Source organism: Cucurbita maxima, unplaced genomic scaffold, assembly GCF_002738345.1.
Source record: "Cucurbita maxima cultivar Rimu unplaced genomic scaffold, Cmax_1.0 Cma_Scf00032, whole genome shotgun sequence".
Lineage (NCBI taxonomy): Eukaryota > Viridiplantae > Streptophyta > Magnoliopsida > Cucurbitales > Cucurbitaceae > Cucurbita > Cucurbita maxima.
The window spans coordinates 1,848,804-1,864,065 of record NW_019272048.1 but is presented as its reverse complement, the minus strand read 5'-3'; the positions used below and the strand labels follow the sequence as shown (position 1 = coordinate 1,864,065).

Here is a 15,262-nt window from a genome sequence, read left to right as displayed (position 1 = left end):
CCCCCCCCCCCCCCCCCCCCCCCCCCCCCCCCCCTCAAGGCCTAGTGTCCTGGCTGGGCACACCACCTCGTATCCACCCCTTTTGGGGTTCAGCCTCTTTGCTGACACATTGTCTGGTATTTGCCTCTAATATCATTTGTAACAGCCTAAATATTGTCCTCTTTTGCCTTTCCCTTTCGAGCTTCCCCTCAAGACTTTTAAAACGCTAGGGAGAGGTTTCCACACCCTTATAAAGAATGCATCATTCTCCTCTTCAACTGACGTGGAATCTCACAAAAATGATATCTATTTTTAAAAACATATCCCCTTTAAGGATGTCGATCGCTCCATGTTACAAGCAAATGATGTTAGTTTGAAGACTCTACTTGGAACATGAGATTTCAGCCATTTTTGTTGACTTAGATTTTTTTCTTTGTGTTTAATATTCTTTGATTGTTTATCTTGCTTGTTTTATTTTATTTCACATACCATCACAAAGGCTCCTACCCAGGCTGTACCCAATATGATTAGAATCGAGCACGGAGTAATGTCGACCTTCAAAAAATGTATGTTTTTGTGCAGGCACCCTTAACATCCTCACCGAGTTTGGTCATAGGATTGTGGTCGAGAAGCGTATGTTTTTGCGTGGATGAACAAAAAATCCTCATTCAATTTTGTTATATAATCATGTACGACGATGTGACCATTTTGGGAGCATTGTCATTTAGAACTTTAGAATTATCCTTACTTGTTTGGAGCTTTTATGCTATTGGTTTGATTGTTAGCGCTCTGAGTCATTTTCTTTATGAAGGGAAGTCTTAGAATGGTAGATACCCCATGCCTACACGAGGAAGATATGTGGTAATTCTATCCCTATGGTCGGAGTAATTGCAACGTGTATGAAAAGCTACAAGGCCAAGGGATGAGAAGACCATCTCCTTCGTGTGTTGGCGTAGATTTTGTTCGCAACCATGTTGAAGATTTGAGAGTTTAATAGGAGAATTTGAGTCCAAAGTACAAAGCGGAAATTGCATACGTCAAGGAATAGCAGTGTAACGGTTGTATGTTTTCAATTGTGTGGGGTTATGATCTTGGCATACTCATGACAAACATTAAAGGAAACTCAAGCCCTATTCACATTTTTTTCGCCCGACTTTGTGGCTTCTCCTTGCTACCTTATCTTTAAAAGTTGAGCCTTTATTCTAACAGGAAAGTCACCTTTCTACGACCTTTATACTCATAGTTCAGAGAGGTGCCAAACAGTTTAAAAATGGGGAGGTCGTAAAAAGAATTGGTGTCAAGTGTGATTTGCTATATTCATTCATGCTACTTTTTTTTTTTTCCGAATAGTATTTGAGTTGCACGATGAAGCGAATGTATACATAAACTGTGGAGCTATGAGGTTAAGATAGATCCGAGTCATGATTTAAACCCTTTATTGCTTTATTACGTACATGTTAAAACATTATTAATTTGTAAACAATTTCCAAATCATTTTGCAGGTGAATTGTGTTAATATATACCAAATTTTGTTTTGCTTAAAAGGTAAGATTTTAAATAATTAAAATAATTCGGAGCAATTTGTGACTTGAAAATCCTAACTTTTTGGTTTATTTATTTATTTTGCATCATTTTTTACCAATTTTTTATTCGAGACTAAATTAATAAAAATATGCTTCAACACAAGTTAATATTTTATTTCCAAATTACTCAACTTTTTAAATGGTTAAAAAATACTTTTTAAGTTTTTGAAAAATATCTTTTAAGTTTTTTAAATATTTCATTAATATCCTTAAAAAAAAAATTGGTAAACACATTTAAAATTTTTGAAAAACTTTAAGAACACATTTTTTTTTTCAAACTCAAAAATAGTAACACGTTTAAGAAATACTCATAAACTTTTCAAAATAACATTAAAACGTTCGTAGATAATTTATGAGTTGTGACATTTTTTATGCATATATTGATAGTAAAAATTAAATTTTTTTTATAAAAGTAAAGAGTGTTAATGATATTTTTAAAATTTTATGAATTTTTTTTAAATGCAGTATTATAGTGTTTTGAAACACAATTAAAAATTTAAGGTTATTTGTTAAATAAAATACTAAACTAATAATAAGGAAATTTTTTAGATTTTTTTTTTTTTTTTTGAAGTATAGATATTTAATTGAAAATTTTAAAAGTTTACGAGTATTTTTTTAGATAAAATATAAATAATATTTTTATTAATTTAGTATTTCTTATAAATTTCAATTTTTTTTTTTTTTTTCAAAATTTAGATTTGGGCCTAAATTAGTCCATTGGGCCGGGCTTTTGGATCTGTATCGGACCAAAGGTTTCAAATCTGACATCCATCCCTCAAAATCGAACCAGTTGGATCTCCGTCAACGGAATCCGCCATGAGTCTGGCACTTCTCCAAGGCTATTCTTCAGCCGAAGAAGAAGCTGAAGACAACGCTGTATTCAACCACACCTCTTCCGACGATGACGACGAAGACCTTGCCGCCGCCTCTTCAGTTACCTTCAATCTTTCCATACGCGACAAGTCACTTTTCGAACTTCCGCAGCCCTCCTCTCATCCCGGCCTGCCTTCCGCTTTCGACGCTTTCTCCGAAGTACGCCTCTTTGGTTCATCTCTTTGTATCTTTTTTTTTTTTTTCTTGTTCGGTTGAGTGAATTCGGAAGACTGTTCGTTTTCTGATTTCTTACTGTGGATTACCGGAGGTTTCAGGACCGCCGGAGTTTCTAAATAATTCGGTTGAGGAGTACGCTGCACCGAGAGATGTCGATCAGCCGCGAGGGGGCCATGGGAGCCATAGGAATTGTAAGGAGAAGAAAGATTTGCCTACTGGTATGTGTTCGATTCCTGATTTTAGCATTAATTTTATTGTTATGAGCTTCTCTAGGCTGCTAGGAAGTTGAAGGGAAGCAAAATTATTTCTGGAAAATTTGGCTTGAATCTTTTATGAGCTTCTCTTGGATCCTTTAGTTGCAGATCTATAAGTCAAATAATAATCTGAGAATACCGTACAAGAATAAAACCCTCGGGAGTAATCAATAGAACCGTAGAAATATAGAACAATATCTAGTATTCAAGTTTGAGCAACAACTTTCCTTGAAGAGAGTGAGTGAAAATAGGAAAGACATCCATAATGTTTAATGTGCATTTGTTCAAGGGACGAAATGCCCCCAAAGGTAGGGAAGATGGATATTGACATAAGAGATGGGAGTGTTGGCAAAGTCCCACACTGGCTGCGAAAAGGGAACATCATGTTTATATAAGCATGAGACAACATCCTCATTCGTTTGAGGCTTTTTGGATGAAACCAAAAATAAAACCATAGGTGGTTATGCCTATAGTGGATAACCAGTTAGGGAGATATTGGAAAGGTCTATTGTCTCCCAACAATTGGTAGCAGAACCATGCTCCAAACTTAGCCATGTTCATGTGCGATCCATGAGTGAGGAACAAAAGTTGTAAGCCTTGAAAAAAGTAGTCGTGTACAATCCATGATTGACCCCTATTGAATAGGCAGTGTACTTTGAAGAAGATGAGTTAGCTTGGATACAAGCAATGTCCTTAAGACTCTAGATGGATGGGTGGCGATTTAAGGGGTGGCTATGTGGTCTTTTGTTCAAGGGCAAGATTGTTGGAAGTGCAACCAAAACCCTACATCAGCTAGAAAAGGGAAAAATCAAGGGTACATAAGTAAAGAGACTTACATTTTTACTGGTATGATACCTTTTGGGTGAATCAAAGCAAAGATTTCATGGCTTATGCCCACGTACCATTGTGAAAATGCAAAAAATCCATCGTCCCTACCAAAAAATGTAAGGAAAAATTGATAAGTAATATGCTAAAAATGCACGATGCGAGTTGAAAATTTTGCTTGCTCTCTGATGTTAAGATGGATATCAGACATGGAGTTGGGTCAATGGGTCTACTAAAACGAATCAACAATATCTTTCTTCACTATGACACTTGCTTAACTTGTAAGGAATATGTGCTCATTGCATACAACTTGCAGTTGCCTAACTTGTGAGGAACATGTGTTCATTGCATACAAACTGCAACCATTGTGAGCACTGGAGACAGCAATAAATAAACTTTCTTGGTCAGTGATTGGGCGATGGTGTTTCACAACACCTTGCTAGTGGGTGGTATAGGCAAGTTCATTTGGCTGAAGTATAAGAGGATGTATGAAATTAATTTATCAAACAAAACCATATTTATCTAATGAAATGATCGTTTATATTTTTAGTTTCTTTGACTCGACTATATGTTGGTTGTTTCACTGCAATATCTCTCCACTAGATGGAAAGAAACTGATGCTGAATCATATATGTCATGTCATGCTATGAAATATTTTGTTCTCTCTCTATTTATATATTACCTATGAAAATGATTTTCATTTTTCTCCAACATCAATTTTAACCCAAAGAGAACAAATTTTAAATCTGGATGCTGTTATTGTTTTTTTCTTTTCTTTTTTTTTTCATGAAAGCAAGTGAAAAAATGAAATTGTACTGTTTTGTGTTTATACCATCTCATTATATAATTGCCCTTCTGCGAACCTTATACTGTGAACAGGTGCTGTAGTGGAGGCAAAAGCTCAATTAGTTGGGATTCATGAGCGAGTGAGGAGCGACTTTGAGAGTAATCAACTATCAAATTCATCTGTATCAAACACAACACAGCAAGGCAAGCGCATGGCAACTGCAGCCAATCCAAATGCTGAAGATGCTGCAGAGCTACTAAGGTACATTTATTGTATTTTCAAATTGTATCTTGGTTGAGTGACAAGGTTTCATTCCTCCGCCATCCGCTTTATGCACACAAAGGAAGAAAGAAAGAAAGAAGAGGAGAAGTTGTTGAGAATTGTTTGGAGGAGTCCCACATTGGCTAATTTAGGGTGATCATGGGTTTATAAGTAAGGAATATATTTCCGTTGGTACGAGGCCTTTTGAGAAAGTCCAAAGCAAAGCCATGAGAGCTTATGCTCAAAGTGGACAATATCATACTATTTTGGAGAGTCATTATTCCTAACATGGTATCAAATCGATGCCCTAAATTTAGTCATGTTAATACAATCCTCAAATGTCAAACAAAGAAGTTGTGTCTCAAAGGTGCAGTCAAAAGTGACTCAAGTGTCGAACAAAGGGTGTACTTTTTCAATGACTCAAGAGAAAGAGTTGAGTCTCTATTAAGGGTAGGTTGTTCGAGGGCTCCATAGGCCTCAAAAGAGGTTCTATAGTGTACTTTGTTTGAAGGGAGGATTGTTGGGAGAGAGTCTCACATTGGCTAATTTAGGAAATGATCATGGGTTGGTTTATAAGTAAGGAATACATCTCCATTGGTTTGAGGCCGTTTGGGGAAGCGCAAAGTAAACCCATGAAAGCTTATGCTCAAAGTGGACAATACCATACTGTTTTGGAGATCCATGATTCCTAACCGAAACCGAAGTTTCTGTTTAAGAATTTTGATATTGCAAAGTAAACATTTACTTTTCTTCCTTTCTCTGGAATCCTAGGTAAATCATGGCTGTTTCGCGCATAACTCGACTTATTTATAAATTTGTGTTGCAAATGTCGGTATTTTACAACGGTATCGTGTGATTATATTTTCCAGAATGTGCCTGCATTGTGGCATTCCCAAGACCTTTTCGAATGCACGAGGAATGTTTTGCCCTCTATGTGGCGATCGTCCTCCCGAGCCAGACGGTGAAACCAAAAAGAAGGGATCTACTGTGAAAGACAAGGAAAAGATCAAGAGAATGAGGGGACAGTCGTCTCATGCTTCTTGGAAGAGTGAAACAGAAATGCATCTTAGACAACAGTTTGATTAAGAGTATTTCATGTATGTCTTTGAGCTCTTGAATACTTGTGATAGATAGTGTACCATCATTATTCATACTAATCTGTGACATTAAGATGCAATTATTTTAATATTATTTTAATATCACTCTCTTGAAGGCATGATTTTAATCTTCTCTATTAGTAGATTTATAAAGAGATTAAATATTTTGTGGTCTAGTGGTATACAAACTCATTATATATAGGATACATAGTGAGTCGTACTAATAGGCTTATTAGATAGGTTATTACATGTATGTCAATCACGTATTGTATTGTTCAAGATTATATAATAAATTTGAATTTTCATACCATGAATAATATTAAATGGTAAATAAAATAGTCAAAATTATTATTAAAAAATAAATAATTAATTACAAAGTTTTATAGATTATGCAGTCGGGGAGAATCTATGGAGACCAGAAAAATGAATTGTGCCTCATATATATGTTAAGAGCTCACTTTTGGTGGAAGATTACTGTGAGAACCTTCAGCGTTAATGATGACCAATCAGTTGGTACTGTTAGACGAACACGATTCTTCACATTGGTATGATATTGTCCACTTTGAGCATAAGCTCTCATGGGTTTACTTTAGGCTTCCCCAAAAGGCCTCATCCCAATGGAGTTAGTATTCCTCACTTATAAACCTATGATCATTCCCTAAATTAGCCGATGTGAGACTTTTATGTGGGACTTTTAATTCCCTAAATTAGCCGATGTGGGACTTTTATGTGGGACTTTTATTATCCAACACCTCCCCTCGAACAAAGCACGCCTCCCCTAGTATTCCTCACTTATAAATCCATGATCATTCCCTAAATTAGCCGATGTGGGACTTTTATGTGGGACTTTTATTATCCAACACCTCCCCTCGAACAAAGCACGCCTCCCCTTAATCGAGGCTTGACTCCTTTGGAGTCTTAGTCATTTTTTACTGTCTTCGTACCTTCAAGGAGGCTTGACTCCTTTTTTCTTTTTTGAGTCCTTTGTTCGACATTCGAGGATTTGCCAATATATTGACACGGCTAAGTTTAGAGCATGGCTCTGATACCATGTTAGACGAACACGACTCTCCACAATGGTATGATATTGTCCACTTTGAGCATAAGCTCTCATGATTTTGCTTTAGGGTTCCCCAAAAGGCCTCATCCCAATGGAGTTAATATTCCTCACTTATAAACCCATGATCATTCTCTAAATTAGCCGATGTGAGACTTTCATCATCCAACAGGCACCAGATGAAACACGGAGGTCACATAAAATAGAAAATTAAGATCACCCGATCGTCTTGATTTACCCATGAGATGGTCAGACACATTGGTAAAACACATGCAGAGATTCATCATGGGTCTCAGAAGCAAGATCCAAGGTATAATTGGGACAATAACATCCACAAACTATGTCGGTGCCCTCCATACCACCGGCATGTTAATTTTGTGTCTTTAGTTTTAATATATATATATATATATATATATATATATATATATTATAATTATGATGTTTGATATAATATTGAAATTTAATTTTTTAAAAGTTTGTAGAATATTATATTATATTCTTTTTGTGAAATATAATTGGATTTATAAAAACATCGAATCTTGACAATTAAATAAAATTAAAAGTTTATGAAAATTGATATTTTTGTTTTTTAGCAGTTAGAATTTAACAATTTTTATATAATTTTTCATGCTTTTCTCGTTGGGTCGTTTTTCGTCTCTTCAAATTTGCCGCCTCACATGTTTGTCACGTGGTTGGATTGGACTGACCAGACAGAGCAATTTTTCCATATAAATTGTCGCAATTTGCAATTCAATCCATCTTCGTCTTCACTGCATTGTAACACAGAGACAAAAATGGCTACTCTGACGGTGCCCGACCAGCTTCCTCCGGTGCCCGAAGATTGCGACCGCCTCCATAGTGCCTTTCAAGGTCTCTCTCTAACTAAAATCTCGCTGTTCGTTCAGTTGATTTAACAATTTTCAAATTCTTTGGTGCTGTTCTTATGTAGTGGTTGTTTTTCTGATCTAGTACGACAATCTCTTCAAAGCCTTTTCGATTTGCTTCTGAAAATTTGAACTACGTGTTCTGCTAACAGTTGCGATTTTGATCCCTGTTTTTTCCCCTCTGTTGACTCTTGTTACGTATGATTGCAAAGAGGTGTTTATATGCTGTTTCTCGTCTTGATATTGGCTTCTATGAATGTACTGGTTATTGTGAAGTTCATCGGTAGTCTTAACGCGTGTAGCCGAGAAATGAAAGTCGATTGCGTGATTTGTTTGGTTTTTATATGATTTCAGTCCCTTTTGTAGCTATAATTCCTGCAAATTTGCTTCTCATTTTGTTGTTTAACGATTCTAAGCCACAATGCTTGCCTTGAAAGTTAACAGTGTCAATTATTAATGTATTTGTGAAAAATACTTGTTGATCAACACCGTGTGCAAGGTAAAAAGTCTTTGGATCACTTTTGTGCAATCTGCTATTTTGTAACTTATATGGATGCTTTTTTAGTTCAAGTTGAGAAATAGGATTTGAACTTTGACTTCAAGTACTGAATATATGAGCTAAAAACTTATCTGAGTGTTCGAGCATTCAACAATAAGAAACTTTCTAAGGTAGCGGGGCGGTGCAACAGTTAACTTGAAGCATATGGATGCAGAGTAAGTTTACATAGACGAACAATGATGTTCAAGAAGTGAGATTATTTTCGAAATTAGATATAGGTGAAGAATACTCCGATTCATTTTTTAAGATTGTGGTAAACGTTTACTCGGGAACTGCCCTGCAATCTACATATTGTGAGTAAAAGACTTCGATATCATTATTATTCTTTAAGATGTATTGACTGATGTGAATAAATTAACTATTCTGGTTTAGTTAGATGCAGAGTAAAATATTTTGTCTGTTACTACAGGTTGGGGAACGGATGAAGGGGCGATTATATCCATTTTGGCTCACAGAAATGCTAAACAACGCAGTCTGATTCGACAAACCTATGCTGAAACGTATGGAGAGGATCTCTTGAAGGCACTAGACAAAGAACTTTCAAGTGATTTTGAGGTCGGAATTTGGAATCAAACCTTTCCCTATTTTGATTCATTACAGTTCAGGTTATTTAAACACTTTTTTAGCTATTTAAAACGTATGGGGAGCTTCGAATCATTTTGAAAACAACATTTCTGTAGCTGCTTTAGCTTGAAACATGATTATATGATAAGCTTCTAGAAAAGAGCGCTGAAATGATGTGATTTTTCTTCTTCCATTAACAGAGAGCTGTGCTTTTATGGACTCTACATCCAGCTGAACGTGATGCATTACTAGCCAATGAAGCAATAAGGAAACTTACCCCAAAGCATTTTGTTATATTGGAAATAGCTTGTACTAGAACTCCTCGGGATTTATTCTTAGTGAAGGAAGAATACCATGCTCGTTTCAAGCGGTCGATTGAAGAAGATGTTGCACATCACACTACAGGTGATTTTCGCAGGGTAAGACAATGCTTTAAAATCTTGATTTTCTTACAGGTGTTTGTGGTTTTCTGGACACGATTTGCAAGCTAGATTATTTGTATTTCTCATTTCATTTTCAACAGTTTTGTAAACCATTGCAAACTATTAGTGTAAGGATTAAAAAAAAAGACAGTCGTCGAAAAAGACGCGAAAATTCCGGCGACATCCTACGTCGGTTGGGGAGGAGAACGAAGCATTCTTTATAAGGGTGTGGAAATCTTTCCCTAGCAGACACGTTTTAAAAACACAAGTGGAAGACGGAAAGGGAAAGCTCAAAGAGGACAACATCTACTAGTGATGGGCTTGGGGCGTTACAAATGGTATTAGAGCCAGACACCAGGTGATGTGTCAGCAAGGAGGATGATCCCTAATGAGGGGTGAACACAAGGTAGTGTGCCAGCAAGGATGCTGGGCCCCGAAGGTGGGTGGATTGAGGGGTCCCACATCGATTGGAGAAGGGAACGAGTGCCAATGAGGACGCTATGCCCCGAAGGGGGTGGATTGTGAGACCCCACATCAGTTGGGAGGAAAACAAAACATTCTTTGAGCGGAAACCTGAAAGCGAGAGCCCAAAGAGGACAATATCTACTAACTATGAGCTTGGGCTATTACAATAAGTTTGCCTTGACATAAAACTCAAATTTTGTTGATGCTTAAAACCAAACCAACTTGGAATTCTTTTGTATACTCTCAGTATGCTACATATATTTAATTATCAAACACTTTCCTTAATGTTTAGTTACTTCTCTTGAACTTAACATCTTTTTTCCATGTAGCTTCTGGTACCCCTTGTGACTGCATATCGATATGATGGCCCTGCGGTAAATGCAGCCCTAGCCACATCAGAGGCTAAGATACTTCACGAGAAAATCTCTGAGAAAGCTTACAATGATGAGGAGCTCATCAGGATTATAAGCACTAGAAGCAAGGCACAACTAAATGCTACATTTAATCATTACAACGACCAATTTGGGACTGCTATAAACAAGGTTTGTGTCTAATATTTATTCTTCGAAGTATCCTCAATAGTTGCTGGACTCTTTATGCTTAATGATTAGCAATGCATCTTGATCTCGTGACGCAGGATCTAAAGACCGACCCCGATAACGATTACCTTAAATTTCTGAGAGCTGCTGTGAAGTGTCTAACTTGGCCTGAGAAATATTTTGAGAAAGTTCTTCGTTTAGCCATCAAAGGGCTTGGAACCGACGAAGAGGCTCTGACTAGAGTAGTCGTGACGAGAGCTGAGGTCGACATGAAACGGATTGTTGAAGAGTATTACCGGAGAAACAGTGTTCCTTTGGATCAGGCGATAAAAGGCGATACGTCTGGGGATTATGAAAGGATGCTTCTTGCTTTGATTAGTAATGACAATGCTTGAGCCAAGAGCCCAGCCTGAGTATGTTGGATGTCGCTATGTGTTGTTATCAATAAGGTACATTCGTACTTGTTTTATGCTGCTGCGATAGGTAGTTATAGATGGATCTATAAGACCATCTTACATTAAATTATATGCTTATATCTTGATGTTTGTATATTTTTCATGGATATTAATATTCAATAAGACTCTTTACTTTGAAGTATATTCTTGAATCTTTAGAGGCACGTAGGTTCCGTATCTTAGGGAATGTTAATTTTGGAGTTACTTCAGTTTTTTCGAAATCATCTTTTAATTGGAGTTGTCAATGATCATTGGTCAAAGCGAAATTTTGTAACGTGTTAGGACATCTCATTAGTAAGCCGACCTGGATCGATTTGTCATCTAGTGTATTAAAAAATGTAGATTTTTCGTAGTAGAGTTTGGAGTATCTAGGTTTAGAAAAAATATATTTGGTGTGCATATTAAAGAATATCGAAAAAAAAACGAAACTAGGAAAGTCAAGCATTTTGATGCGTTCAATAAATTTAATAATTTAGGCACAAATTATATGTCTTTGCATTCGTTAGAACATGAAAGGAATCTTAATGCTAGTCATTTGTATGTCTCATCTAGATAGATTTTATACATTTCGATAGACAAATTATGAACGGTGCATTACTAAGATAAATCATAGAGATAGATTTTGCTTGATCTTTGTAGTACATGATTCATAATCTATTTAGCCAAACATTTTTCTTTCAATTTTATTTTAAAATATAGATGAAAAGACGTTTAAAGAAGGTTAGATGTTTCAGTATGAATATCTCATAAGAGAGTAAAACGTTGTAGCGTTATGACTATAAAGATGGAAAAAAATGTATCCACTAATGAATAAGTCGTTCAAACGAAAATATACTAAAGAAACGTGATAGACAAAAATCAACATCTATCCTTATATTTTCCTTACTTTTAGAGTAACAACTACTCAGGAAGTGTCGGTATTTAGTTGTCTTTAATTCTATGACAGTGTTGAATTATGTTATAATGTTACAATTCTTACTTGTTGTTATTGATGATTTTTTTTTTAAATTATCATAGATTAATTTGTGTTTGTTTGTGAACTTTTTTAATATATTTTATATAAGATTATACCGAATAATTATGAATTATGAATTATGAATAAATAAATAAAATTAAGAAATCAACTTTTTTTTAAACAACCCGACAACTCAACTTGAGCTTGGGTTAGGTTGAGTTGTAAAAACTTTCAGATTGGGTTGAATTACTAATCCAACCAACCCGAACTTTTGGGTTGATCCGATAAATTCTCTCAACCCGACCCATGTACACCCCTATAGATTACTATACATATTAAAAGTGGTAGTATCGAAATAGAATAAAATTTCGTGATTACGAAGTACTTAAATATAAAGTGATTTGGATTTACCAAATCGTTAAATGCAATAACAGTCTGTCACGTCACGTGAGTTGAGTTTGGAAGTAGCAAAATGAAGAAAATCTCATTATCTTAACACTAATGGCAAGGTTTAAAGCTATGTTCGAGAACAATCACAGGAGTAGAATTTATAAGATTATGTTCTAAAACACGTTTCCGATCATGTTCAACGTTTTACAACCATTTATGGAGAAAGATTATGGTACGAGATTTTCAAGATATAACTTATCGTTGAAATAAACTTCAGAAAATTCCAATGCCCTTAAATAACTAACCTTTTTTATATTTATATTTCTTTAGTTGTGGAATATTTGTAATTTTAAATTTTAAATATTATATTCGTAAAATATTATATTATATTATTATTGATGAGATAATATTAAATTTATTAGAATGTTTTATATTTTTAATAAATAATTAAAGAGGAAAAAAAAAAAAGACTATTTTTAATATTATAGGCTAATTGAATAAAGCAGCCTCTCCTCCAATTGATCTTTAACTTAAAAATCAAATTAAAATTGACAATTTAATTTGATTTGATGGGATGTCGCTTGGCACAAATACCAAATCTAAGAACAGTATCACGGAAACATCGATTGCAGCGGATGATCGGGTGAGTTCTTAGCTCCTTCGCTAAGTCTCTACACAGATCATGAAGTTGAACGATAATTGAATTGTGAATTTGCGAAGATTCGGATCATGGAGGACAAGGGCAAAGGAACGGACAGATGGAGCGATGCCGTAGCCAATATCACGGAGATGGCCTCTAACCTAGAATCACTCCAGAAGATTTTAGTAAAGAAAGCCGTCTATGTAGACGACGAGACGTTTGCCAGAGCTTCATTGTGCTCCGAACAAGCAAGGACGATCAAGGTTACTAGAACTCGCTTTTACATTTTTTTCCCCTTTTTTTTCATGTTCTGTAGTTAGGTGTTTTAGTCTGATGTCTGGATTGGAATTTCGATTTTGCTCTTTGAAATTGGGTGGAATGAGGAATTGGTGGGATTGCCGTCGTTCGTATTAGCGATCTAAATATTAGTTTTCATGCTATATGCTGAATCGGAGTGGTATACATGTTGATCAAGGTTGCTTAGATATCTGATATAGGGTTTGAAATTTCAATTTTCGTATGGAATGTGGAGTGGGAGAGTGATGGATTGCCCAAAGGATTAGCAGATTTGGCAGATTCAGGAAGTCATTCTCTTAATCGATCCTGTTAAGAGGCCATTTTGAATGTGGGGTTTTTGAAGAATCAAGGAGTAAATACACCTGATCTTCGAAGACCTTCTTGGAGAAATGGATGTTGTGTAGAGTAGTGAACTTCAGCCAAATGAGTGGGTGGAGATTGCCAACTATCAGGTAAAATGTGAGGTATGCACATGATGGAGGGATATTGAGAATAGAGATACTAATGTACTCACTGGGTCGGAGGAATTCAGGATCAGTTAAAAGTGATATGAACCAAGAGACATCAATCATACGATATACTTCAATGAAGATATAAAGAAAATGTTGTCAAAATTATCAAAAGATGTTTCAATTCGTGCCACATTGAAAAAGAATCTAAGCTTCATTGTTATAAATTTGGGTGAATCATAATTTAAAGTAATTTAGAATTGTGGTGTTTCTTTAATGTATTTTAAGGCTTATTTACATAGTGGTTAATTATGACCATAAGTATACATAGTGGTTGATTAAGGTCATAAAATAGAGTTACAACTCTTGGAATGCCTCATGGAAGGTTAAGGGTTTTTATTTTGAGGGTATATAAAGCCATGTATGTTATCTTTGTAAGATAGACTTGGCCAAGTAGTAAAATGAGCATTTGTGCTTTCCTTTAGCCAATAGCTAAGTTTCTTTACCATTCTATATAGTTTAGGTTGCATGTAGAATCATTCAAGCTTGCTTGTGGAGTGATTCGAATCTCAAACAAGTGTTCTTGGATATTTGATCAACGAGAATCATTCAAGCTAGACAAGATCGATCTTTCTTGTGGAGTAATTCGAATCTCAAACAAGTGTTCTTACCTTAAGATATTCGATCAACAAGTTAATCCGAGTCTTACTTCCCTTGTAGTGATTTCTTATCAATCGGTATCAGAGCTTTCCCTTGTGTTGGACTTTTGTAGGATGATTTTAAATAGGAAAATTTGTTTGCTTATATCTATAATTTTATCTCTGAATACTACTACTTTATTATCGGCTTTTGAACCTGGCCAATTTTTCTTTTACTTATCTTCTTACTTCTGTTTAGATTAAAATTGTCTGGTAAATCATTTGCTTTAACATCACAACCCACCATATAAAGATCAAATATCATATCACATGAGCTTAAGTGATGATCTTTGTTTAAATAACATGCCATTTGGCTTTTGTTTATTACGGATGTATGATACAATTTTGCCGACTGGTTATGATAATGAAATAATATTTTGCTAGGTTCTTGAACAAAGGGTTGAGACTTTGGAAAGAGAACTTGATGCTGCTATCACTGCTGCTGCTCATGCTCGTTCAGAAAAACGTCAGGCTGAGGCAGCACAAAAAGCTGCTGAACTACATGTGCAGGAGGTCACTAGAGAGCTCGAGAACACGACAAGTATGGAATATCTTACTCTTTTCCAGCTTCTTCTTCTTCTTTTAATTTTCTCGACTTTTAGACCATTTTAATTTCTAAACAAAAATATTTGTAGACTTGCTTTGCCTAACCCCTAAACCCTAAAATTAATTGATTTGTTGAGCATAAACTGGAATTTTGTGTAATGGAACCTTAAGTTTTCAATTTCGTGTTTAGTAGGTACGTGAGTTTTAAAAAATATTGATTATTTTAAAGACCTATCATATGCAAAATAGGACATAATATTGATGGTTGAAGGACTGATCAAATACTTTTTAAAATCCAAGGACTCAATCAAATACTTTTTAAAATCCAAGGACTCAATGGACACAAGATTGAAAAGATTAGAAAGTTTATAGATCAAATAGAAACAAACGTAAAAATTTAGAGACTAATTTATAATTAAACGTCACATAATCTAGATCAAATACTTCTTTTTTTTTTTTTTTTTTTTTTTTTTTTTTTTTTTTTTTTTTTTTTTTTTTTTTTTTTT

At 35.2% G+C, this 15,262-nt stretch overlaps 4 protein-coding genes across 7 annotated transcripts in view; all 4 read left to right on the top strand.

The window, feature by feature from the left end:
* Positions 1-1,132, top strand: part of LOC111467053 (uncharacterized CRM domain-containing protein At3g25440, chloroplastic) — a 7,732-nt gene extending 6,600 nt beyond the window's left edge. For 2 of the 3 annotated variants that reach the window (XR_002714477.1, XM_023111835.1), the window contains one exon: positions 562-763. The gene's annotated coding sequence lies outside the window, so the exon portion shown is untranslated. Of the gene's footprint in view, positions 1-561; positions 764-790 lie in introns of those variants that run through there. The other variant, XR_002714478.1, reaches the window with a different exon arrangement.
* A 1,195-nt stretch (positions 1,133-2,327) lies between these two features.
* Positions 2,328-5,912, top strand: LOC111467068. The gene is made up of 4 exons (XM_023111854.1): positions 2,328-2,594; positions 2,704-2,830; positions 4,571-4,739; positions 5,609-5,912. Exons 1-4 carry the CDS (start codon positions 2,379-2,381, stop codon positions 5,823-5,825), a joined length of 729 nt encoding a protein of 242 aa, XP_022967622.1. The 5' UTR covers positions 2,328-2,378; the 3' UTR covers positions 5,826-5,912.
* A 1,743-nt stretch (positions 5,913-7,655) lies between these two features.
* Positions 7,656-10,923, top strand: LOC111467058 (annexin D2-like). The gene is made up of 5 exons (XM_023111841.1): positions 7,656-7,763; positions 8,746-8,891; positions 9,101-9,319; positions 10,117-10,329; positions 10,425-10,923. The coding sequence occupies exons 1-5, from the start codon at positions 7,688-7,690 to the stop codon at positions 10,719-10,721; spliced, it is 951 nt and encodes a 316-aa protein (XP_022967609.1). The 5' UTR covers positions 7,656-7,687; the 3' UTR covers positions 10,722-10,923.
* A 1,779-nt stretch (positions 10,924-12,702) lies between these two features.
* LOC111467076 overlaps positions 12,703-15,262 on the top strand; it is a 3,872-nt gene continuing 1,312 nt past the window's right edge. For both annotated transcript variants that reach the window (XM_023111867.1, XM_023111866.1), the window contains exons 1-2: positions 12,703-13,029; positions 14,595-14,751. In XM_023111867.1, the coding sequence (XP_022967635.1) occupies positions 12,856-13,029; positions 14,595-14,751 (331 nt within the window). In that variant the 5' untranslated portion in view covers positions 12,703-12,855. The remainder of the gene's footprint in view (positions 13,030-14,594; positions 14,752-15,262) is intronic.